Source organism: Amborella trichopoda, chromosome 9 (assembly GCF_054954075.1).
Source record: "Amborella trichopoda isolate Santa Cruz 75 chromosome 9, AtrichopodaSantaCruz75HAP2 v2.0, whole genome shotgun sequence".
Taxonomy (NCBI): Eukaryota; Viridiplantae; Streptophyta; class Magnoliopsida; order Amborellales; family Amborellaceae; genus Amborella; species Amborella trichopoda.
The window spans coordinates 18926680-18951951 of NC_142344.1; the positions used below are offsets into that span (position 1 = coordinate 18926680).

A 25272-nucleotide genomic window follows, 5' to 3' on the forward strand; every position below is an offset into this window, starting at 1 on the left:
TATAGGTACTGTTTTCAGTTTCACTTCATCAAAGAAGACCATCAATTTCACGAGTCCAAACTGCTCCAAAACAAGCTGGAAGTCTAAAAAGATAGTTCATATAATGGACACGCATGTCCAAAGTGTAAACAGCGGTGACCAAAGAACAACAATTTTAACAGTCAAAACATCCTGCAAACCCAACTGAAGTCTAGTCCCACAAAACGATATTTGTAAACTTCGTATGATGTGACGGCAGGCATGTCCAAAGTATACAAAATGCTTCCCTCCATTACACTGTCTGTTCTCCTCGAAACCCGAATCACCAAATCTGGCTTGAAAAACATTCCTAAAAACAAAAAAAAAGCAAACCCATCCAAAAAAGCCAAGTTTCAAATATTCAGTTCAGGGTCAGGGATCATCCTCCACTACACCAATTCATCCCAAAGAACATGCTCCCAATCATAAGGGCTCTCCGGGAAGGGGCTCCTCTGACCTGGTGGATTCTCAAAATATCGCTGGAAACCCAAAGTCTGATAAGCTGGAACTGGAGGTGCACCACAAACGCGCACGTCTCTTAAAATTGCCGGCCGTCCTGATCTATTACCACTATCACATTGTCTCTCTCTAAGTACAGGTCGAGTCCCGCCTGTCTCAACTTCCCATTGGGCAAAGAGCCTTTCCTTCCCCTCTATATATGCTGACTGAGTTCTGCCTGTTTCAGTTTTCCCATCAGAGAAAGAGGGAATGATAGACATGGCTGCTTCTTCCTCTTCTGTACGTGAACTATGTAGCTTGGTTAGAAAATCCAAGTTAGAATAAGACCTAGATCTTAGAGAAAACCTTGGTTCACATTCTTGTGGTGGAGAAACTGAGGGATCTTTCCGGTTTTTGAGGACCATAAATCTTGCCATAACAGCAGTTATGTCTTCTGATTGAGCCTCAACTTTTTCATCTGGTTTTTCATCTGGTTTAGTTTTATGATTGGTTGAGGTTTCTTTAGCTTCTTCTGAGGTTGGCTGAACATCTTCGATGCTAGTGTTGCATGTTGCTTTCGCACTTTTCACTTCTGAGTTTGTGATAGTTTCTTCTAAGTTTACAGATTCCATCATGGTGCCAACTGAAATGAGAGCATAGGAATGACATCAGAGGAGTTAGAAATGAAACTGCCAGACTAGCTTGGCTGATTGAGTCACATGGAGGAAAATGAGTTAGAATTTGAAATGATTTCAGTTAAAATCAAGTTTAGAGTTATGGGGAAGTGTACTATGACTTGGAAGTGTCTTCACAGTCCATCCATCTATTATATGCATGGCCATTCATGGATAGTCATAAGACCGTACCATTTGGGTATCAATATTTCTTGTCGGGTCAGCTCTTTCTCCTTCACTGATCACCCATAGACTGGATGGTGATTTTCTATGGTCATATTATCAAGTATAGTTTCCTTTTTTTTTTACCAGGTATTTAACTCATGAACTGAAGAATGAGGAAGGACAGAGGAGCTTCCAAGGTTTTGAAAGACTAAACATGATCATTTATGAATGTTGATCATACTCTTACGAAGTTTAGAATGATGGTTTTTCATAAATTTTTTGATATAGAGTTAAATGGAAAAACTTCAAGGTCTTGCCACATCTCGTCTTGCCACATCTCTCAATGGTGCCAACAGATTTCCTGCCAATCTTTTACTTTCCCTAAAATTGCAAAATTCTAATTGTTAAGATCCCAAGTGCAAGAAATTATTCGGTGAGTTGTATTAAATATTCACCTTTTTCCACAAGTTGCTTGCTTCTCTCCATCTCCAACTTCATCTGAACGGATTTCAGCTCATATTTCATTGTACAGAGTGCAGCCTCGCTCTCAATCCAAAGGTTCTTGTACAGAAGTGTTTCAAGGTCCTGAGATCCCTCCTCATCAAAGCTCTTCTTCAAAGTCTTTTCCATGTCCTGAAGATCAGAAAATAGAAGAACTAAAAAAAAAAAAAAATCTCTTTCACAAAATTCCTTTTTTTTGGGAAAATATCTAAAATGTTGTTGAAAACCTTTAAAATATCGCTAAAGGGGTAGAAAAAGCACAAATTACACTTCAGGTTATGCTGTTAAATTTCTATATCAATCAGGTACATCCTCAAAAAAATGTTAAAAAAATCCCAAATTGCCCATGTCAGTGTTGGGAAACCAGAATAATTTTGATAATTTTAACCCAACTATCATTTGATTAAGGTATCTTTGGTGGTAAAATTATCAAAGTACGCGTAATTGCTAAGGTTCACAACACCAAATAGAGGCAATTTGAGAATTCTTCAACATTTTTATTGAGGATTACCTGATTGATATAAAAATTTATAAGCATACCTCCACTTGTAATTTGTAATCTTTAGACCCCTTTAATGTAAGGGGCTTCAAATCCTTTTTTGATATTTTCCCTCTTTTTTTTTTGGCGGTCTTCTTCAACGTATTCTCATGGCCCAAAAGATCAGAAAACATATGCATAGGGTTTAGAAGCATTAGTCCCCATCAGCATATGCCAATTTGTAGAAACAAACTTATAATAAAAAAACTCATTTCTCTCTATAGAAACCCATGTGAATATTGGATGAATTCCTAACCAAATGTGGGTAGAATCCCATGTCAATGAATGAATTCCTAAACCCCATGAGCATATAGACAACATTTACACAAACAAACTTCATAAATAGCAAACTTGTTTCTCTCATAAACCCATGTCAACATTTAAATGAGTTCTCTCAAAAAAGATTTTTCTTGGATATTGAGGAACTTTGTACCAAAGAATGCTTCCAACTTATTACCTGGGTTATATCATTGTCTTTCTTGAAGGCCATATTATTACTTGTGGCAACAAATTTATGGGAATCATCAGGTTTCCTGGGTGACCCAGGAGGCATTGATCCTTCCACAGTATCGTGACCCTCATTGTTGCACTGACTCGGAGCATCCTTAACCTCTATTCCTGCAATAGGAGATTTTTCTTCTGCATGTCCCTGGAACAATAACAGTACCCATCCCATAAACACGCAAACAAATAAATGATGATGGACAACATAGAGCCTTTAATATGACAGTTGGGACAAAAAAATTAAGTGGGCTTGAAAAAAAACAAAATATTTATCCCTCTGTTAACCTAATTAGATAGGGTTTAAATGAAAATATTATTACTCCCTTCAGGTACAAATGGGCTGTAATTGTTGCAAACAGCCAAACAAAGAGTTTGCTCCAAACACTATTACCAGAAGAGAGATGGAAATTTTGCACAATTCTATAAATTTATTTTTAAAGAAACCAATTTAGATCTACCACAATTTACAATACATAATGAGCACTTTTAGGGCAAAAACAATTGTCCCATTAACTGCAGTGCTGGTAATTTGAAGCTCCAATACTAGGAATGGAAATAAGGTGGCAGAAAACATATGGCCACAGGAACATGATGGAAAAGAGGAAAGAACTCAAAGACCTTAGTATCTGCACCACATTAGAACATATCATGGGCAAGCAGTATGTCAGATTTTACTCCTGTTTCATATTATAATGATCATAATTGATAAAGGGAGAACATCACAATAATTATGATTCTTATGAAAAGAAATACAAATAACTTGCTAATGGCACGTGCATTTCATTGTGCTCCAACTGAGAAATTGGATGAATAATAAATTTGAAATATTTTATATTTGATAAATTTTTTAATTGTTTAAACTGAACAAAACATTACCATTTTCTTTCCTTCAAGTCATTCAATAATATTTCAATAGCTGTCTAATTTTATATCTAACATCCTAACATTTTTCAATTGTTTTTCCCGGAAAAGCTAAAAACCATTACAGAAATTCCTACTTTGGCAGGAATAGTTCACATTTCTAAATTTTTCCTTCAATTTTCTTTCCTGATGGGCCAAATACAATTGTCATACTTGCTCCTATTTTCTTCCCCAGTGCAGAACATTTTTAAGAAATAGGATTTGGATAGAACATGAAAGAGATTGTCAAGGGGAGATAAATTTGCATCTATACTATCGGATTTAGATAACAAACCAGAGGGCTTTTGAGGATGAATGATTATGTTGAAGTTTGGAGACAGAAACACATGTGGTTCACTAAGTTTCTGAATGATAATTTCAAAAATATTTAATTTAAATGATAATCAAAGATTTTTTATTTCATTTTTAAATCATTCAATATTATATTTACAGTTGCATAATTTTCTAACATTTTCTATTTTTTTCCTTTTAAGTTTTCTTTTTCTGGAAAAGCTTAATTTTATGATAGAAATTCCTGTTTTTGGTAGGATTAATCAGCATATAAAATCCCTTAATTTTTTCACTAAGTATTCCGTTTTCGCTTGCTCCTATTTCTTCAACATAGTACATTACTTTTTTTAACTTTTTTCTGGGAAACTGTACCATCAATTTACTTAATGAATCAAATATATTTGTGTAAAGATTGTAAGAAGAGAGAGAGGGGGGGGGGGGGGGGGGAGAGAGAGAGAGAGAGAGAGAGAGACTTTACGAAACATGAAGGGAAAAATGCGGGTAGTGAGAAAATTTAAAGTCACACTCTGACTGTCTCCATTATATATTCATGAATTATAACTTAGATGTAAACTGATATGAAACTAATCCAAACCTTGTCCATATCAGCTGAATTTTGTACGTGATGTGACCCGCCAAAACAATATGACCTCTGAAGATCCCCTGACAATCCCCTTTTCTTAAGGATGCACTGATGCAGATTTCTTAAGATGAGACTGAGAACATCAAAGTCACTTTCCTTCAAGGCATCTGTATTCAGGCAACAACTAGAATGAAGTAAATCCGACAGGTTATGCATCATATTAACAAGTAAATGGGAATCAACCCTAGGAACCAAAGATCCATTCGATACATGTAATGAACCATTTAATGCTTCACAAGTCTCAGCATTGGAACATCCAACCCCATTCGAAGGCAGGTCTTGGACACTTTCATTTGGTTGGAAAAAATCAGGCAACCCATCAGAAGTATGCCCATTAGTCTCCTCATTTTCAGTCATCCCAGCCTCAAAAATAATCGGCTCCTTATTGTCTTTTGGAACTGAAGGCGACTCACTACGTGGATCAATATGACGGCCAGCCTTAGCCAATATGGGTGAGCCACGTTCACAGATGGTCGATATCGTTTCATTGGTGCATCCAAAATTGTTCTCAGTTTCATGGAGAGAAGTCATTGTAACTGAAGGCTGGCTTGAGGGAGATGGGGAAGGATGGTAAGCTGGCAGTTTTGGGGAAAAAAATATTTCCTCATCGTCACTGACTGCAATAGCTTGTTGGCACTGTTTCAAGCCCATAAACTGCACAGATTCATCAACAAGAGTTTGAGGATTGCCATTTTGAGCAGGTCCATATGTAGGGTATTGAAAATCAGGGGCAGGCTTCCAACTGGCTGAATCGATGGGGGAAATTGGCTGATTAATTGTTCCAAGTGAACTTGGAATGGCATTGCTGGTCCCGAAAACACCAGTACAAAAATTTAAAGCATATGGAATAGCATGCTTTGCATAAAAATTGGACAACCTTTGTTGAGTGTCAGTTCTTTCCTCAGGAACTCCATTAGTTGTGGTGTGATCTTCTTCTTTTGCATCAAGTTGGTTGCTGCCATCCTGTGCATCTATAGAAATGTCACCTGTGGAATTGCCAATGGCACTTCCTTGAGGTCTGAATGTTTGAGATGGTGACAAAGAAGTCATAGATGGGTAAAAGATAGTCGGGTTAGTAGTTGGACATGATTCCATATCAGAGATGTAACTATCAAAAGTAGAGGGGTTTCTGTTCAAGGGATTCCAAGTTGGTCCAAATGACATGAGATCTGCGAATTTAGGGTTTGATGTATCTTCAAGTGCTGAAACGGCTGCTGAAACCGATGATGCTCTTGGCATTGCAGAAGAAGTTGCCTGGGCATTCTCATCTGAAACTTTGGTCGATAAACTAGGGTCTGAAAATGTTGCATCAAGGGCTTTAGAAGGGACTTGGCTGCCACAATATTCATTCTGCTTTCCTTGCCAGATGCCGTGAGGTTTTTCATGTGCAGTGAGACCACCTGTTGCATCAGGCCATTCAAGTGAAAAAGTGAGAATCATATGCTCCATTACTATCTCACAGAGAGTCTGAAGCGTAAAATGCGCTATGTAGGAAAGTAATAATGATTTCTGAGAAATTCAAACAGTTGAAGATTTTTATACACAGAGGTCATCTGTAAGTCGGTCATCGTCTAAGCAATGTTGTAAAACAATTTGGCTGGGACTGAGAAGCATTCTGTGGTTTAGTTGCTTTCAATGTAGGCATTCACTTTTCTCTAGGTAACTATATAGGCATTCACTTTTCTCTAGGTAACTATATGTTTGGAATAATAATGGAAAACAGAGGCACACTATAGAAGTTCAGAAAGTATTAGAGAATATAGAAAAATCCTGAAAAGAATTTTTAATAATGAACCGTAAATGCAATTTAATTCATTAACCATTTACATTGTAAAAACCATTAATCCCTATTTAATCATTCAGATTCACATTTTACAAAGATTATAAATGAAAACCTTAGCCATTGGCATACCCAAAAAGAAAAACAAGCAAAATCATACACATCCATAATCCAACATCAAAATATAACCAAATTTTTAATGTGGTGCTCCAATGTAAATAACTATAATGCCAAAAAGAGCACCATAATCACTAAGAAAGGTATCAGAATCACCTACCAGTTGATATGGGATGAAAAGAGAAACTAAAGCAGAATCAGGTTAAATTATGGAGTATTTCTTAAATGGAATCACAATGAATGGTGTTATGAAAAGGGATAATCCATCGAACTTTCATGCTATAAGAGTGATATTATCGTTACAAGATAGCAGCTTGACGGTATTAACATGGGCCTTAATACAACCTACATCCTTGAGATACAACCATAAAGGCATAAACAAATGATCTAAAGACAAATTAGAATCATCGGATCAAGGAGGAGAATCAGAATTGGTTAAGAAACCAGTTAGATCAAGATAAAATCATGTTTTCAATTACTTATGATTCTCTCCAAGCACCTGTAATTTATGTTAATTGGGAAGCTGGTTCAATAAATTTCTGGGATGGGAAGTTTCTCAACAAAAAAAAAGTTTCGATTACTGGGATGTTCTTCAGCATGACATCCATCAGAGATTCCCAATGTTCCATATTCACCTTGTGTGGTTGATTACCACAGTTTTAGAAGGGATGCCTCAATGTCATACCATACACCACACATCAGTAGTGAATGGTGTGCTTTACAATTACTAGCAGGGGCACGTGCATTGCATAAGGTTCAAACTCTAAAACAAAATAACATAATATCATTGTATAAAATACAAAATGTACATATTATTAATATTTTCAAGCTGCTGATTTCAGTTATCTAATCAGCTTACATAGATTGTAAATGGTGATTATGCTACCTCTTAAAGTTACTCTTTTAAATAAATAAAAACAAATTAATTCAATATCAGAAATTTTTTTCAAAGAATGGATACTATGATTTGGTTAACACACATTGCATATAAAGTAAATAATTGGCTATGAGAATGATTGTTCCTGCATGAGAGTGAAGATTTGAATGTTTGTGCTGCAATCCATTAAGAGAAGGTGAGGTTCATGAACATTGAGCCTCTTGTTATAATAGTTAAGGTAAGAAAAAGAAAGACTGGAATACATTATTAAAAGATTTGCAACTGAGCAAATTTTTATTTGGAAGCTTCTTGAGAACTCTCACATAATTTTGTAAACCCATATGGTACTTCTGATTTTGAATTTATTTATTGATGGTAATGTGGTTGCTTCTTTGTTCTTTTGTTACTCTCTCTCTCTCTCTCACTCTCACTCACACACACATACACACACAAAATACTAAGAAGCTTGTATGAGTTATTATCTATGTACTATGATCTATATGGCCATCATAACCTGATGGTAGTGAGGTACAGATAAACCTTAATCTCTCTCCTTCATTAGCTATATCATCCAACTCAAGTCCCACCTAGTGTTCAAAAACGCAAGAGAGGGAGGGAGGGAGGGAGGGCGGGGGGGAATATATATATATATATATATATGGAAGATGCTAGGGTGAGCCTACTAGCTCATGGAATAGTATAAGCCCAATGGCCCATATTGAATCTAGGTAGATCTGATGGTCAAGACTGTATATCGATAATATAATTTTAATACTTTTTATATAAACCCAAATAACATGAAATTTAGAGCATAAACTCTTCTCATCAAGGCGCACTTAGTAAACATATTTAAAAAATAATTCACATAAAATAAATTGACCAAAATACCCCCGAAATTTTTTGGGGGTATTTTGGTCAATTTAATTTGGATTTGTAGAAAAAACATTAAAATTCAATTACGAAATACAATTGTGATCATTGGATCAGTGCATATTCAATCTGGGTCGTTGAGCTTACACTGTGCCATGGGCCCATGGGCTGAAAGGAGCATTTTCCATATAGGGAAAAGATCCTGTCAGCTCACGGGCTGATAGTGACAGTGTCAGCTAATGGACCAGATTAAATCTGGGCGGATCAGACGGTCACGACCACATTTCATGTTAGAATTTTCATTTTTTTTTTACAAATCTAAATCACTTGAAATTTGAAGTGTCTATTCTTAAAAAATAGAAGAATTTAATAAAAAAATAAACAAAATAATTTGTAAAATATAAATTGACCAAAATACCCCTGAAATGTTTCGGAGGAATTTTGGTCAATTTATATTTTTCAAATTATTTGTTTTATATTTTTATTAGGTGCACATTGTTGAGAAGAATGAACACCTAAAATTTCAAGTGATTTGAATTTGTAGAAAAAAAATGAAAATTCAAATACGACATGACGGTTACTTGCCGTTGGGCTCATATGTTCATATGAGCTAGTGGGCTAATCCTAGCATTTTTCATATATATATATGGAAGATACTACAAACGCCTATAGGCGAATATGAATAGTGATTTCGCCTACCCTCATCACCATCCAAACTTCATCACACTGTCACAGGTGTCCAGGTAGTGTTTCAATTTTCTTTTTTTTAACTAATCGGAATGATCTGAAATTTAGAACGTGTGTACATCTTAGTAAGGCACACCTAATAAAAATATGAAAAAAATAATTTGTAAAATATAAATTGACTAAAATACCCCAGTATATTTTCGGGGGTATTTTGGTCAATTTATATTTTACGAATTATTTTTCATATTTTTATTAAGTGCGCCTCACTAAAATGTACATACGTTCCAAATTTCAAGTAATTTGGATTTGTAGAAAAAAATGAAAATTGAAACACAACCAAACAACTGTGACCATGCGATAAAGTTTGAATGGTGATGATGGTAGGCAAAATCACTGTTCATTTTTGCCTATAGCCGTTGGGAAGAGTTTTCATATATATATATATATATATATATATATATATATATATATATATATATATATATATATATATATATATATATATATATATATATATATATATATATATATATATATATATATATATATAAGTACGGGAATCTATTCAGTTAGCTGTCCAAAACAATTGAATCAGGCACTAGGAAATGGAATCCTAGAATGGCACCACGTAAGGTTTTGAAGCCGAGTCTTTCCTATATAATAATAAAATAGTACAATAGCTTTATAATATATTACTAAATTACTTTAGTACTATAGATTTATATAATACTAGATACCATATAAAGCTATAGTACTATTGTATTACTATAACACAATAGCTTTGAGAGTGATGAAAATGCATCTCGTTGGCTCCAGTGATCAGAATCAGGATCTTAATTCTGGCAGTGACTCAGTTTTGCTCTCACATGAAGAATTCATTAAGCTAATCAAGAATGGTCAACATCCATCTAGTCAACCCTCCTCTTCCATTGCCACTCTAGCAAATACATGTACTTCTGAATTTCTTGCATCAAAAGCCATCTCCCTGGATCATTGATTCAGGAGCCTCTGATCATACGATATATACTTTCTTCTTCCATCGTAAAAAACAAAAGCATGAGTATGACACATAAAAACTAGCTAAGAATCAATACCTAATTATTCTATATCCTAAACTCATCAAATTCCTGCTGTTAAAAGTCTTCATTATGTGCAATACAAAAGAGAAAGACAAACTTGGAATTTTTTGATACAAAGTGATACCAAGACATTCTGAGTCTTTGACATAAAGCAGACGTGTTATTATGTGTTTATAGAAGTCAACATATCTAGACATTTCAATTACAGTTGTTAGGATTAGGAGCAAGATTGGGATATATGATATATTAGATACTGAGATCCTTAAATGCTAGGGATGTCAAGCTTTTGGGAATCTCGATTCTGAGCTTTTTGGGATCTCAAGCTTTTGGGAATCTCGATTCTGAGCTTTTTGGGATCTCAAGCTTTTGGGAATCTCGATTTTGACCTTTTGACAATCTTGTTCTCAATCCAAAAAAATATTTATAATCTAGGAGCATACATATTCTTTAAAGTAGGGATCTCTTAATTTATAGCCAGCAAGCAATGCAACTATATTAAAAGTATAATTGCATTGCTAGCTGGCTATAAATAAAGAAAATCATCAAGTTGATTGTTACCTTAATCTTTAACTTGCGGATCGAGATCCTAGAGTGGATCGAGATCCCAAATTTAAAAATCAAGATCCCTTAAGTAACCCTTTCCTAGAGAGCTAAAACAAGATTTCGAAGTAGGATCGTAGCCTAAGTTAGTGATGCTGGACAAAATTATTCTCATTTTAATTTTTATTTAATTTCAAATGATAACTCCTCCATGGCAGGCCCCCTGCCAATCAATGCCGGTCCCAAGCTCGAGAAAAGGACGATGATTGTGTTAGGTAGGCAGCTAGGATAAAATTTTGCCACAACTTTCCATGAATCTTGAATCTATGAATGATGATGATTTAATTTCAAATGATTTATATTTCAATTTTAATTTTAGGGTTAATTTTTAGGTTTTTATTTTTTTAGGCTTACTAGGGATTTTTATATTTTTAGGAGTTGTTTAAAATAGTACTTGGAGTGTTTATGGAATATATTTTATCAGGGGTAAAAATGTAATTACAAATTTTGTCTCAAGTTAGGGATTTTTAGTCGATTTTATGTTTGGTTAGGTGAATTATTGTCTTTTGTACTTAAACAAATGAATAAAAGTGAGGTGTTTGAGGCCCTGTGGGGAGATTCCACGTGATTTTTTTCAGAGAAATGAGTTATAAGGAAAAGGAAGGTTTTGCTCCCTTGTTAGAATTTGAGGAAGAACCCTGGGTTTCCTATACTTGCTGCATGTGTTTGGCCAGAATTATCGATGTTTTATATACACCAGTTTTCCTGCATCAAGTGATATTAGAGCATGGTTTGACGATGGTAAGAAACTATAATGGATGGTCATGGAAGTCTTGATTGTAGGAATGCCAATAGAAAATTGATAACTTGACGGAGATAGTTGCCAAATTGTTGCGTGAGCTAGATCTGCAACAATGTGACCCAAACCAGAAGGGAACTACAAGGTTGGATCCAAAACGTGAGTGTTTTTATGGAGATCGGCACGAACCAAAGCCTAGTCTGAGTGGGAGCGGACTGATTGCGCGACAAACTACATAGATAGATTTGATGCACGATGGCATCGATGGGAGCATAATTGTAAAGAAGTACAAAAAGGATCCAAGCTTCAGTTGGATTCAATATTATAATTCTTTGAATCAGTGGATGGTCATGTCTTTGATAATGCTCTTATCTTTGATTGTGATCCTAATTTTGATAAAGAACCAAATGAGAGTGATGAAATTGTTCCTAAAATTGTGGGCATAACAGGTTTCTTAGTGGCCAAAGGTAAGTACTAATGAGAACAATGTTGATGGTGATAGTGAAGAGGAAAAGTTGAGGAGGTTCGAGGGCTAGACTGCAAAGAGTTCCTCTCTCTCACCAATGGTGGTGCAGACCCATCATATTTCCAATTACAGGATTTCACCCCTAAGATAGATGCTACAAGACTTGGCTGCATCCAAATCCTCAGCAACTTGTTCGAAGATATTTTCACTGCGTCTATGACCTACAGGTCCCAAGATCAGTCTTCAATGCCAATATCCAAGTTTCATGTTAGAGAATATTGCAGCAGAGGATTCATATTAGCTTATTTCAAAATTCAAGGACAAGTTTTCTCCAATCAAGGAGTATTATGCAAATAAATTTCAAAAGGATAGTTGAATTTAAACTTTTCATTTATAGTTTTAATTTCAAAGAGAAATTGGGCTTTCTTAGTAATTAAGGGTACGGTGTTCAATTTTTATTTATTAGGATTAACTTGAGTTTTTAAATTTTTTTTATTGGTTTTCTTTTTCGGGGGAATGGATCACCTAGAGTAGGGTTCACGTGATGGTGGATCAATGTAAGAGAAAAAGAGGGAAGTGATATTCAAGGATTAGGAAGTGCATGAGGAATAAGGAGAGAAGTCCTATTTTAATGGGTTTTGGGTGAAAAGTGCATACATGGCAAACCCTATTTTAATGGTTTTGGGTGAGAAGTGCGTACATGGCAAGGAGACAAAAGGAAGTTAGGTGAAGTCCTAGAAAGTGGAGATTTTCTAAAGAATATGTTAAGAGAGGGAGAGAAATTACACAAAAGAGAGGATTAGAGATGAAGTTACTCCTAAACTATACGGATTGTGGGAGGTGTAGAGAGATGAGGTAGAAGATATCTTTTGGCGCCTTTTTTTTTAGTTCTTTTAATTTTTTATGGCAAGCTTGTATAAAATAGAAGGGCTGGATGCTCCATTGGAGTGGTGATGTTATTTTGGATTGAAAAATTAATTTATGAAAGAAGAAATAGAACTTCTTCTTCCCTTGGCTTGATTCACGGCCATGCTTCTTCTCCTTTGTCACTAATATTTGCTTGATTGAGGATTCGAAAGAGGGTGGGTTTCATTGCCTACCCTTCCTTCCTGCATCAGTTGGGAGATCCCAGCAACTATGATCTCAGCATCTCATAACCAAAATACATACCAAACCATGGAAAGGGCAAGATGGCTGTTACCGAATGAACTATTTATCTGAACTTATCAAAGAAAATATCTTTCAACCAATCATGAGAAAAAGCTTAGGTTAAAGAGACTCCAATGGTTAATGTAATAACAAACTAAAATGCATACCAAATTGTCAGGGCATGAAATTCCAGATTTTCTAAGACATGTATAAATCTAAATCCAACAATGTGATGCAGAATGTGAGGAGTAAAGATGAGCAGTTATCAGAAAAGTGCACGAAAAATACATACAATCGGTTACAAGTGGCAAATCACAAATCTATCAAACCTAAAAAATTCATGGTAGGCAATACAATGTTGTGTATCCACATGGTTTACAGAAAGATTCATAACCCCCACTCCTGCTTGCCCAGAGGTGTTCAAGTTCTATTGTTATTAATCAGGTTCAGTAAAGTTGTAATTTTTGCTCATCTAGGATCTCTAGTGCATAGAATGTCCAACCAATGTTAGTTAAATATCAATCTCCACCTTTCCTTGTTCACCAATTTGCCTTCAGTTTCAAATTTTTTATTTTTAGACAAGTTCAACATGGAGAAGAAGAAAATTAAATAAAAAGAAATGGATAACAACTTGGTGATGCTTAACTGAACCCCATTTACATCCAAAGTTGCTAAAACCATATCAAATGAACTTGTGACATAAGCAAGAATAGCACCACCAAAATCAATGTCCCAAGAAGCAGTTGCATTTAGCATTCTACCATAGCTATCTGGAAAATTTTGCTGCATAAACTTCCACAAAATGTACTGGACAAACAAGATAAAATACTGTCAATAGAAAGCTTTGATGAGGTGTTGCACCAAAAACTAACACTTATGCAGCCCTTCCACAGCAAATAAGGTTGAAACCTTTCTGTTCGGACAATCGCAAAGAAGGTTGTTACTTCAAAAAGCTTTTATTGAAAGAAAGGTAACAAAAAAGTAATCAATGGTTGCACTGCACAACCATAGCACAAAGATTACATTTGGTAAATAAGTTCCATTGTTTGTGCTCTAAAACTCGCGATTGCATACTATACCAGAGTATAGAAGATTTAGCAGAAAGGTTTTAAACTCATGCCTCTCTCAGCACATTTTGAGTCTTATAACCAGCATTGTTGAATCTTCTTGGTCTAAAGCCCATTCAAGAAGTGTTCTTTATTATTTGATGCTCCAAGTACTTGAAGCACAAACATCCAAGATTGCTTCATACACTGCAACAGATGCACTTAAGGAAGACTACAACAAGATTATCCAATGACTCGAACCAATGTTTTCACTGTCAGAAAGATTCGGTTTTGTCACAAGCTACAGAGGGCCAGTTGAAAGTGATAAACTAGCCAAAAAGACCACATATTCTGTTCTCAAAGATCAAGAGCGATTATGGGAAGAAAAGCCAAGACTAAAAGCTTCAAAAAAAGGCAACTGAAATTCAATTACTGGTTGAAGTTTATGGCATCTCAACTTTCAGAGAAAAAACATCAGTGATGATTCAACTCTGAAACTCTCAAAGTTTTGACATTTTTCATTTTCAGGGATGGCAACATTTTCTATGTTCTTTCACAGCCAATCCATTTAAGAATCCCAAGTATTCTGGATCCAATCCCAAATCTGGTATATGATTAGGATAGTCAAAGTAACTCTCCTATACCAGGAACAGAGTTTTAAATATTGTGAACAGCCTCTCACTGCATGGTACAGAACTTGATGGTTTCTTCTTTCTTCACCACTGGCACAATATCAGTAAAGGTACAGTACAAGTGCAATTCATTTTCTTGATAGTCGCGCAAAATTTCCTACATGTGGAAATTTTGATAATCAAATACTTCTTTCATTTCCTAGATACATACCATTTATATTGCCTATATACAGCTGATCAGTTTGTGCAAATTCATTCATATACTCTTTAGAGCTCAAGTGCTACATACAAACATCTTTTAGACATAACTTTCAAGCTTTTAATGAACTGAAACACTTCTAATAAATGAAGCTCAAGACGAGAGACACTCGTAAAATTACCAGTCTTCTATATGGCAAGTTAGAGAGCAACATGTACATCAAACTGGAGATGGAAAAGATAGATTACCATGTCCGCAGCTTTTATCTTTTGCAAGCAAGCCAGGCAGTTGATCTAGGAATGCATTTCCACAATTAAATTACCACTCTTAGTAACCAGTGGATCATCTACAGACTCATTGCCCCTATGCTAGAAAGATTTGGGTTTCCACGTCAGTCTCTTTGGTATGAGATGAGTCAGGCCTGGTCCAATAGACGATGGTGGACCTCACCCATGTGATGTTGATAATCCCTTTCTTACACAGAAGAAACATTATGTGGAAGATCGACAGTAGGTAACTTAGAAAGAGTAAACTAATATGATTTTTGATAGCAAAGACTAGAGATTTTATAACCGCATGTACTTATATCCTCAAGGAGTTCAAAGGATGAAAGATGACGTAGACCAGAATAGCTTCAACTCAAGCTACCTGATCCAGGATCCTCCAAGTGAAGTAAGCCACCAAAGGGTCTATTACACAGTTGCATATAGTTTGCTAACTTTGGTTCATAATCGAGGCCCTTGAGTGTTGGAATTGGAGACATCTTAAGGAATAATCTTGGCAATATAATAAAACACTATCAGACCCAACAAGGGTTAGATAATCCCAGGGATTTAAGCTAGGGCTCTCCTAAAGGACAGAAGATTTACTTCACTTGTGCCTCTAAGGTCATCTTATATACAAAAGAAGAAACAGGAATTAAACATGAAGTGACACCTATGTGAATGATCATGGGTATTATGGTCAAAAGATGAAGATTGCAAAGATTGTTGAGCCCCTACAGATCCCTTTGATATTATGAGAGCAGCCAATTGTGAGGTCACTCCCTTGCTGAGTATGGAGTTAGTGCAGAATTCACAATGAGAGGAACCTCTTTATTTTCTATTGTTAAGGTGTATACACTCTTTATATGCTTCCAAAGCAACTTGATGTATGAAACAGTTTAAAATCTAACGAGAAGCAGTCCCATCTTAGCGGTTTCCAATTCACAGGTCAATCTCCTAGTCAAAATAAATTGTATAACTCAAGTAATTTTCATTCTTGAATTTTCCAGGTAGATCTAATACCCTAACATGACTCAACAGTTTGGTGAAGTCCCAGATGGATAGAGAGAGAAAATGAAAGATGAGACCTCATGAGTTTCAAGGTGAAGGATGTTTTCCTTCGTAGAGAGAAAGTGTTCATAAACACTGAAATACTCATGAGTACATAACAAAAAATAGGATGCAGTTTTTTGTAATAGGTCATATTGCTTTATCCCATCAATAGAAATTGCATATAGGTTAAATAATGTGCTAAAAAACGCAAAGAACACACAAATAATATGCTTTCGCCCTTTCAAAATCAAATAATAGATATCTGGTTGAGAAAGTTTACTCGCTAAAGCTTGATGACTATCATGATTCACAACTTCGGTGAACAATTTAGAAGCAGAAATAGATAAGAATTGGCCTCAAGAGATTCATTTGGTCATGAAAGACAAGATTGGAAGAAATTTGACAGATGACATGACATAAATCATAATAAAGGGGTGTGCACAAAGACAAGCATTTATGGGATCATTAAGGTAAACCACTAAATAACAGCTTCAACAAAGGATTTGAAGATTTTTCCATATTTCAGGTCTCTTGTTCTTCTAGAAGATGGAAGCACTGCTGCATAGTACATATACCAGTATCCAAACCATCCGATTGACACAGGGGTTCAAAATTTGGACTTCAGGCTCCAACTCGCCAGAGGCCCAAGATTGAACCCCCCTGGTTCGACTCAGGGGAATCCAAGCCCGAGTTGGACCAGGCATTTTGAAAAAATCAGGAGACTTCCAGCGATTGCTGGGTTTTTCGGCCAAGAACTGTCTGGCTCCCAATCAGGGTGGGTTGACTTGGTGAGTTCTAAGTCAGCCCAGAAATATTTTAAACACTGATCTGCAGTGGTTCTCATTAAGAAATCACACAACTCAAGGAAGGAAGAAATTGTATGAGATGATTAATGAAATGCCAATTATTGAGATTTCAAGGAAAGAACATGAATGACATACATTATGTACAAAAACGTGTCCGGCGAAGATAATAGACTCCAAAGATTTTAAAATTGGCCTGGCCATGAGACTTCCTAAGGCCCCGAGCCAAGTTGACTTGCCGGGTCTTGAATTGACTCATTGGGTCAATGAAAAACAGGAAAAATGCCCAAGTAAACTAGAATAATGGAAAACAATCGTGAAAATTTAAAGAAAATTCAGGAAAAGGGGAAAATAGAGCCAGTTTATTGGAAACCCTACATCTAGCAAGACTAGGAACACGTTTAGAGGAGAGGATTTTTGTTGAAAATTAGAAAATATTCAATATTTCCCTAAGTTTTTATAATTTTCAGAATTTACCTCATGATGTCTTTCAACAAAATGGCAAAACAGGTACAGAAATAGACTGTGGATCCAAAGATATTTTGTGGAATAGAAAGGAACAAGAAAATAATTCAAAGAATACATACCCAAATTTTTGGAATCACGAGGATGGTCAATCTGGAAATCTGCGGGCTGGAGTTGTCTTCCTTCTATCACATGTAAAGAAGCAAGAGATACTCCTCAAATCCTCCCCTAAACCTTTGAAAGATGATTAGATTTAGACTGTGAGAGATTTGGGGATCACTTGCCCCCCCCCCCCCTCCTCTGCGTGTGTGGGCATGAAACCCTAACCCTAAAATCTCAAAATCTATTGATTTTGTGCTTGATTCAGGCTTCCAAAAGTGCCGTAATAGTAAAGAGGGTAAAAACAGACCCACCCACACCCTATAAAAAGAAATAAAAGAAAACCAAAAATAGAAACCTTATCTTTGGCTTCCTAAAATCATTATCTACCATTAAAGAGTGCAGACGCAGCCAATCCATACAGACTTGCTAGAGACTTAGGATTTAACCGAGTGAGTGAAATAGACTTGCCAAGTCTACTAAAAGGCCTGCCCATGTCCTTTAGAAAACTGACTTTACATTTCATTGTCCTACACAAATAAAAATCAGGAACCGTCTGAGCTGAGTTAATTAAGGCAAGTGCCAAGTCGTCAATTCGAATTTTAGGACACTAATAGATTCTCAAAATTTGTCAATCATGAGAGGGAACATCCATCTTAGCAAATACTTTACATCCAACTAAAGTGTCCAATGTCTATTACATTTGCTTGAGCTTTGATGTTTCAGATACTCATGTTGTGACCACAAACCTACCAAGCTACCCAACTATGATAGATCACAGTCCTCACATACATGGACAGAGGAAAATCTTTTCTTCGTTTTCCCTTTTTCTTTTTTCCTTTTTCTTTGTTTGAAAATTAATCGTACACGAAAACGTTCACCAACTAGTACTGTCCAAATTCCATGAAGTGACATGGCTTTTGTTTAAAAGATACTCAATTCTTTCTTAGTTAAAGCTATTTTACATGCTGCAAGGCAAAAGGCATGATGGTGTTGCATTCCATGCTGGAACATGTATATGGTTAAGGTTTAAAAAATGGATCTGTAGGGTGGATTGTCAACTCACCGATCCTGATCTGGATCATCAGGATTGGCAATCTGGATTGGCTGGATCAGCAAACCGGCCAAAAAAAAAAAGAGCGAAAAAAAACAAAGAAACATTCTATATTATATAATGACTATGTTTTTAATTGCCCAACAACGACAGCTTTTGTGGCTATGAATGTTTGTTGCTTTCCGATGGCGTAGTGTTCGATTCCTTTCACTGCAATTCTTTTTGGGACAACTAGGGGGGAAAATATTCATAAAAAGGGTACATAACTTTTTTGAAGTTCAAGGTAAATCATCATTGGTTCATGATTCAAGCTAAATAGCTTTTTCAAAAGATAAAGTGCTTGGATGGGGGCTCAAACCTACAACCATAGTTGTTGGAAATGCATAAAAACATGAATCATTTTAGGAACCGGAAACGTGGCAGACTAGAAGATTTATGTCTTATTGAATCGTTGTCCATACAATAGCAATCGTTAGGAACAAGATTCCTAGTTTTTAAAAATCGTGTTTCGACCGAAATAGATCTAAGTTTCATCCACATATGGAATCGAGATTCCGTCCTCCTTGGAGCCAAGATTCCCATCCCCCTGGAATCGACACTCCAGGAGTCAAGATTCATTAATATGCGGATTCAAGTTTCTGACATCTATGGAATCAAGGTTCTAACATATGTGGAATAGAGATATGTTGCTGCTTCAAATAGTGATTCTAACATATTTGGAATCAAGTTTCTGAAGTATATGGATCAAAGATCCATGCCTGTTTGAGATCGATATACAATAATATGGACTATGTAATGCGTTTGACGACCCTGACCATGAATCGAAATTTCATTTTTATGGAGAAGGAAGCCCCAAGCACATCTTGAGCCTTATCAACTTTAGAACCTATATTTGATGTCTCTTATTATAAGTTTCCCCAAAATTTAAAGTGATTGTGTTGACTATTGAACTTATGGTCCTTATATACAAAAGATAAGCATTTCTAAATTGTGATTTTGATTTCATTATTATAAAGGCAAAATAGGATTATGTCTACGCCATGGTTTACTTTAAATTGTATGTGTTGTATTTACCAGTTATATTTTAAATTTAAAGTAAAGACCGTCTAGGGTGGCACAAGTAAAATAATGAAACACTGCAACCACTAGAAGCATTTGAAGGAAGATTTCTACTCCAATTTCCTTTAAGAAGTGCACAACAATTGCAGACATTGGACATTAGGTACTTTGCATTGGTTTTTCTTTATTTCTTGAAACCGTAAATTTATTTATTTTTGAATCAAGATTTAATCCTCACTAAAATCCAGATTCGATATATTTGGGAATGTCTACCCACAATTAATGGGTTAAAGTTTCTAAAGATGTGTTGGATCGAGATTTCGAAATTAAGGAATCGAGTTTCCTTGGTTCCGATAAATAGTTTCTAAAGATGTGTTAAATCGAGATTCCAAAATTAAGGAATCAAGTTTCCTTAGTTCCGAAAAATGGCTTCTAAAGATGTGTTGAATCAAGATTCCGAAATTATGGAATTGAGTTTCCTTGGTTCCGAAAAATGGTTTTTGTGGAGATTCCTTATCAAAAACAAGAATCGGGTTTCAGAACCGGAATCGCAAGGTCGGTGGAGAGATTCCGATAACTATGCTTACAACTAAGTACTAAATGCCCACCACCAGTGCTAACCAACAAAGCTATTTAAGCCTAGTTGATATAATATGAACTATTATATCATGTATATTTAATGAACCGGCAGATTTCGACTCATAGGTGCAGTGTTTATTGATTCCCAATCCAGATCGGCGATTTTCGATCTAGATTGGCAATATTTGTAACATTGACATATAGTGAACATTCATAGTAAATGAGCACCATTTCCATGACTAAATAAAAAACTGGTTAGACTATTACAAAAAGAACCCCATAGAGAGGACATATTGTTTGCCAACCAAGTCTCAAGTTGTTGAAATATATAAATCAGTCAAACTGTGATCCAAAAGAGCCACACGTCAAGCAATATTATGATCAAGCAAGGAAATGCAAAATCAGGAGCCAAAATGAGATCGTAAAATAGTCATGCCTGAAATATCCATGCATGGCAAATCAAGCAAATAAAAATAATTGTTATCCATAAAAATGATAGCACCACCATTCCATATCTTACAAGACAACCTGTTCTTAAGAAATAGTAATATTTGTTGATTATCAAGAAACTTCAAACACAAAAATTGTAAAATTCGTGGCATTGAATGAGTTCAGGCAATCAAGTGTCAAGGTTCCTTCTTTCTTTGAAAACTGGCAAAATTAATGGTGGCTTTCTTGCATAAATAACACTCCATAGCAAACTAACTTTCAAAAACTTCATTTATGGTCATTCCAATCCTTTTTTGTGTTGTTCTGTGCACTTATATTGTATAAGTATGCTGATCCATGCTTAAAATTTGGAAATTGATTATCGTGTCAAATCCTTGAACAAAATGTCACCAAGAAACTGCAAAATGCCCTTACTATTCCCTAAACTTTCGTTACGCCATTATTTCTCAATACTATTCCCTAAAGTTTCGTTACGCCATTAATTCTCAAACCTAACATTTCTAGGTTACTTTCTTAATTCAACACCTGAACTTTCTTAGTTGATAAAAATCTAGAACTTACAGTATCACACTGATCCACACATGATAGAAGTAAAATGTGTTCCCTGGAAAACTGTGCCAACATTAACTGTTGAATTCGAAGAATATCCTCTTAATGGTTCTGGGAAAACAGAGTAACAGAGATACGAAGGGCAAAATTTGGGACAAAAATTTGGGATGCCTTCAACAATCATGACTTGGCGAACACATAAATATGCAAAAACAGGTAGCAAACAAATGTTATTAATGAAATAGAAACAAGCCTATGAGCACTGAGACGAAAGCAAGATAAAACAATCATCAAATGAAAATAGGACACAAAGAAGCATCCTATTTTTATGATTAAAAATATGACATAGGAAAATGTAATCGTATTCAGCAACAAAATTAAATTAAATTACTAAAAACCTTCAACTTGGAAATGAATATAACTCATAATACTTTAGGTGTTTTGTCTTTCTATAAAACAATTATGACATGCTAAGGAAATAGATGTATCAGTCATTGGCCAATTATTATCTTGCGTCGATAATTCAAGAACATGGAGAGATTGAGGAAGATGTCGTACATAGAATCAGAGCTTAGTGGACAAATTGGAGATGTACAACCGGAATGTTATGTGCTCGCCGCATACCAATGAAGCCGAAGGACAAGTTCTATAGGACAGCTGTGAGACCAACTTTGCCCTATGGTCGGAATGTTGGGCGGTCAAAAAACGATATACCCATAGAATGAGTGCAGTAGAGATGAGGCTGTTGAGATGGATGACTGACAAGACAAGAAAGGATAGAATTCAAAATGAATACATTGGAAAAAATTTAGGTGTGACACGAATAGGCGAAAAGATGAGAGAGAGTAGACTTAGGTGGGCTAGCTATGTGTGGCGTAGGCCCAGTACAGTGTGAGTTAGTTCAAGTGGAAAGCACAAAAAGGGTAAGGGGTAGGCCTAAAAGGACATGGTTGGAAGTAGTGAGAAAAAATATGTGGCCCTATTGCCTCATTAAGGGTATGATTTTTTATATAGCAGAATGGCGTACCAGGATTCATGTAGCTGCCCTAATTAGTTGGGAAAAGGCTTAGATGATAATGATGATGATCTTATAGCTAGACAAATTTGACAGGTACACGCACTTTCTTTTTCTTTTTTTAACACTCTCCATATTCTTCATTAAGTTTTTCCTGTTTCTTGATTTTTCTCAAGTAAAACTATTAATTTCAAGGCTCTGACAATTGAATTCCCAAGGTCCTGTCCACATTATGGCAAGAAAAATTAGTAATATCCTTATCATATCCAGCAAGTATCAATGAGCCCTTGTGGTTGGAGACACCCCAAGGTTCTGTCCACATTATGGCACGAAGTAATATCCTAATCATATCCAGCAATTGTCGATGAGCCCTTGTGGTTGGAGACATAACACAGTTCATACAGCACCTGGCATGGAATGGAGCCATATCAATCATTGACAAGCCCCCCACAATTGAATAATATTCTATGAATGTGATCAGATGGGTTCATCATGTGTCTCCCAACCACAAATAGATGTGTATATCATCTTGAAAGTGTTTGAAACTTTGAACTGAAAGCATGATTGATAGTTTTGTACACCCCCTTTCTGTTTGAGGAAATGAGAAGCCTGATAATTCCGAACATTTTTCTAGTTCACCAACCTACTATAGTTATCCCAGTATCATTTCCCCAATACATACGGATGATTCCTCATCATCTATTTCTTCTAGTAGTTTAATTCGGTGCTTGTTTTCATTGTATTCTTGGCACATGCTTGTATTTTTTTATGAACAAATTGAGTAAGCAATAAAGCGGACAAAGTGTTCATGGAGCACCAATGCCTAAAAGTCATCAAATATTAATTCTTCAGCTTGTTGTGAACGTTCCAGGTAATGAAATTTCAGCCAAACATAGACTTAAGCAAACAAATCCTCAATCATGACATCATACCATCCTCTTGAGAAGACTGCCAACCATGGCCCAATAATGCACCACAACGAAATAATTCACCACAATGAAATTTCTAAGAATGAGAGCCCTTATATGAGAATTCATAAGCACAAATTTGCTGCCATTCAGTGGGATTATTCCCCAACTGCTTGTCAAACAAAATGGAAATAGTATGTAACAATGAGAAAGACATGTCACACTCAGTCGAGATCCCCCAGCAATATACACAAATCCAATCACATGCCATCATCAATATTTACATCAACAATATAATAAAAGCAATCCAATATAGACAGAGAGACAGAAAGAGAGAACCACTCTCTGTTAGAATTATTGCACAAATAGGTAACTGTGAGAAAGGGCATACAAAAGCATCACTCAAATATGAAGAGAGTGGTGGCAACACACCTGGTTGATGCTTCCACAGATCTTGTGAACATGCTCCATTAACCGATGAAAGAGGCCACTTGGTAAACCACTCGCCTGTGAGCTGCTCATGCCCCTTCCCTTGACCTTGCTGCCCATCAAGAGGCTCAATCCAAGGGCTCTTCCACTTGGTTTCCAACACATAACCAGGGGGGTTACCAAAACAATCAAAATTATTCATTGAATACCTCTCTGAATTCACAGTAACAGGAGCTGATTCATATCCCGAACTGCCAACTAAATTGGCTCGAGAAGACCCACTCGAAGCAAACAAACTTGAACATGCATCAGGCACCTCTAAAGGGTATTGGGGAAAATAAGTTTCAGCCTCAATTGGGTTGCTTGATAATGGTTCAGGCTCCTCCGAATACGAGAAATTTCGACTATAAGAGGAGTTCAGGTCTTTGTCAAAGTACCCAAAACCAACTGCGTGGCTAGATGACATGCCAGTAATACCAGTTTCTAAATCCATGGAGGAGTGAAAAAGTCCATCAGGAATAGGCCCCAAATGAAGCCAATTCCTCAGAGAGGGATTGTAGGGCCTTGAAGAGGAATTGTAGGGATCGGAAGGGGATTGATCAGCAATTTGAGCAGGAGATTCAGTGGGTTTTTTTATGCAATAGTGATCAACTGTAAATGGTTGAGCGAGTGGAGAGAGGGTGGATGAGGAGCCATGCCCACAACAAGAAGACCCAAGAGCCATCATCGTTCTGGGAAAATTGGAATACAAAAAAGAAGAGAATTTCACAAACAAAAAAAAAGCAACTGCAAATTTTTGGGTTTTGATTTTCTTATTAAAAAAACCGACTGGATTTGGATAGAACTCAAAACAGAAAACTGCAATCCCTAGAGAATGAAACAAAACTAACTGCACTTTTTGGGTTTTGATTTGGTTACGAAACAACGAACTAAAAACTAGAACTCTGCAATTCCTAGGAGAGAGAGAAGAGAAAAGTGATTCATGGGTTACTGCGGACTTTTGTTTTTTTTTTATTGTGAAAATTGCTTAAAGTTGACAGAGACAAACGGAGGAACAGAGACAAATATGTAGTAGAGGGTTTCAAAGAAATTACAATGGGAGATTCAAAATCACAATGGGAGAAGCAACTTCGAGATTTTAGAGAGATTGGAAATGCAAGGAATGATTCCAAGACCTAGAAAGAGATGGATGGGTTCAAAAGATGGATAGCTTTCAAGGAGAATCAAAAATTCAGATTGAGAACCATAAAAACAAACTATAAATAGAAAGAAGGCAGAGGAAGTTAAAGTGAAATGGGGCGATTTACATTGACAGCAGGGACATGGACGAGAGACGTGTGCCTCCAATTCCTTGGAGACGGGAGCTCCTATCGCTTATCTCTGCGCACAAAACTCAATAGAGAGCGAGTACAGACAACCGAATTTTCTCTCTCTAGATTAACTATTTGGAAACGTCGTCATTAAATGCACTAACAAGAAAGAGAACGCCTAATTAGACGATAGGGAAAATCGACCTTCCCAGAAAATCCCGTCAGCTACTGATTCTCCTGGACCGTCCAATTTTCTCTTTCTCTCTCTTCTCTCCCACTACATTGACTTGAACCATTCTAATTCCACGCACTCTTTGTTTCTT

At 36.1% G+C, this 25272-nt stretch overlaps 1 protein-coding gene across 1 annotated transcript; it reads right to left on the bottom strand.

Moving 5' to 3' along the window:
• LOC18436345 (uncharacterized) lies at positions 1-25272 on the bottom strand. The gene is made up of 6 exons (XM_088848254.1): positions 24947-25272; positions 23643-24370; positions 4625-6072; positions 2792-2983; positions 1751-1928; positions 1-1099 (listed from the first exon to the last, which is right to left on the bottom strand). Exons 1-6 carry the CDS (start codon positions 24961-24963, stop codon positions 408-410), a joined length of 3255 nt encoding a protein of 1084 aa, XP_088704380.1. The 5' UTR covers positions 24964-25272; the 3' UTR covers positions 1-407.

What these genes read in the sequence shown, in the direction of transcription:
- LOC18436345 (XM_088848254.1), bottom strand. An exon ending in ATTCAGCTGATATGGACAAG is followed by an intron (nt 2,984 to 4,624) that starts GTTTGGATTAGT and finishes TTATTGTTCCAG; the next exon opens with GGACATGCAGAAGAAAAATC. An exon ending in CAAGCAACTTGTGGAAAAAG is followed by an intron (nt 1,100 to 1,750) that starts GTGAATATTTAA and finishes CTCTCATTTCAG; the next exon opens with TTGGCACCATGATGGAATCT.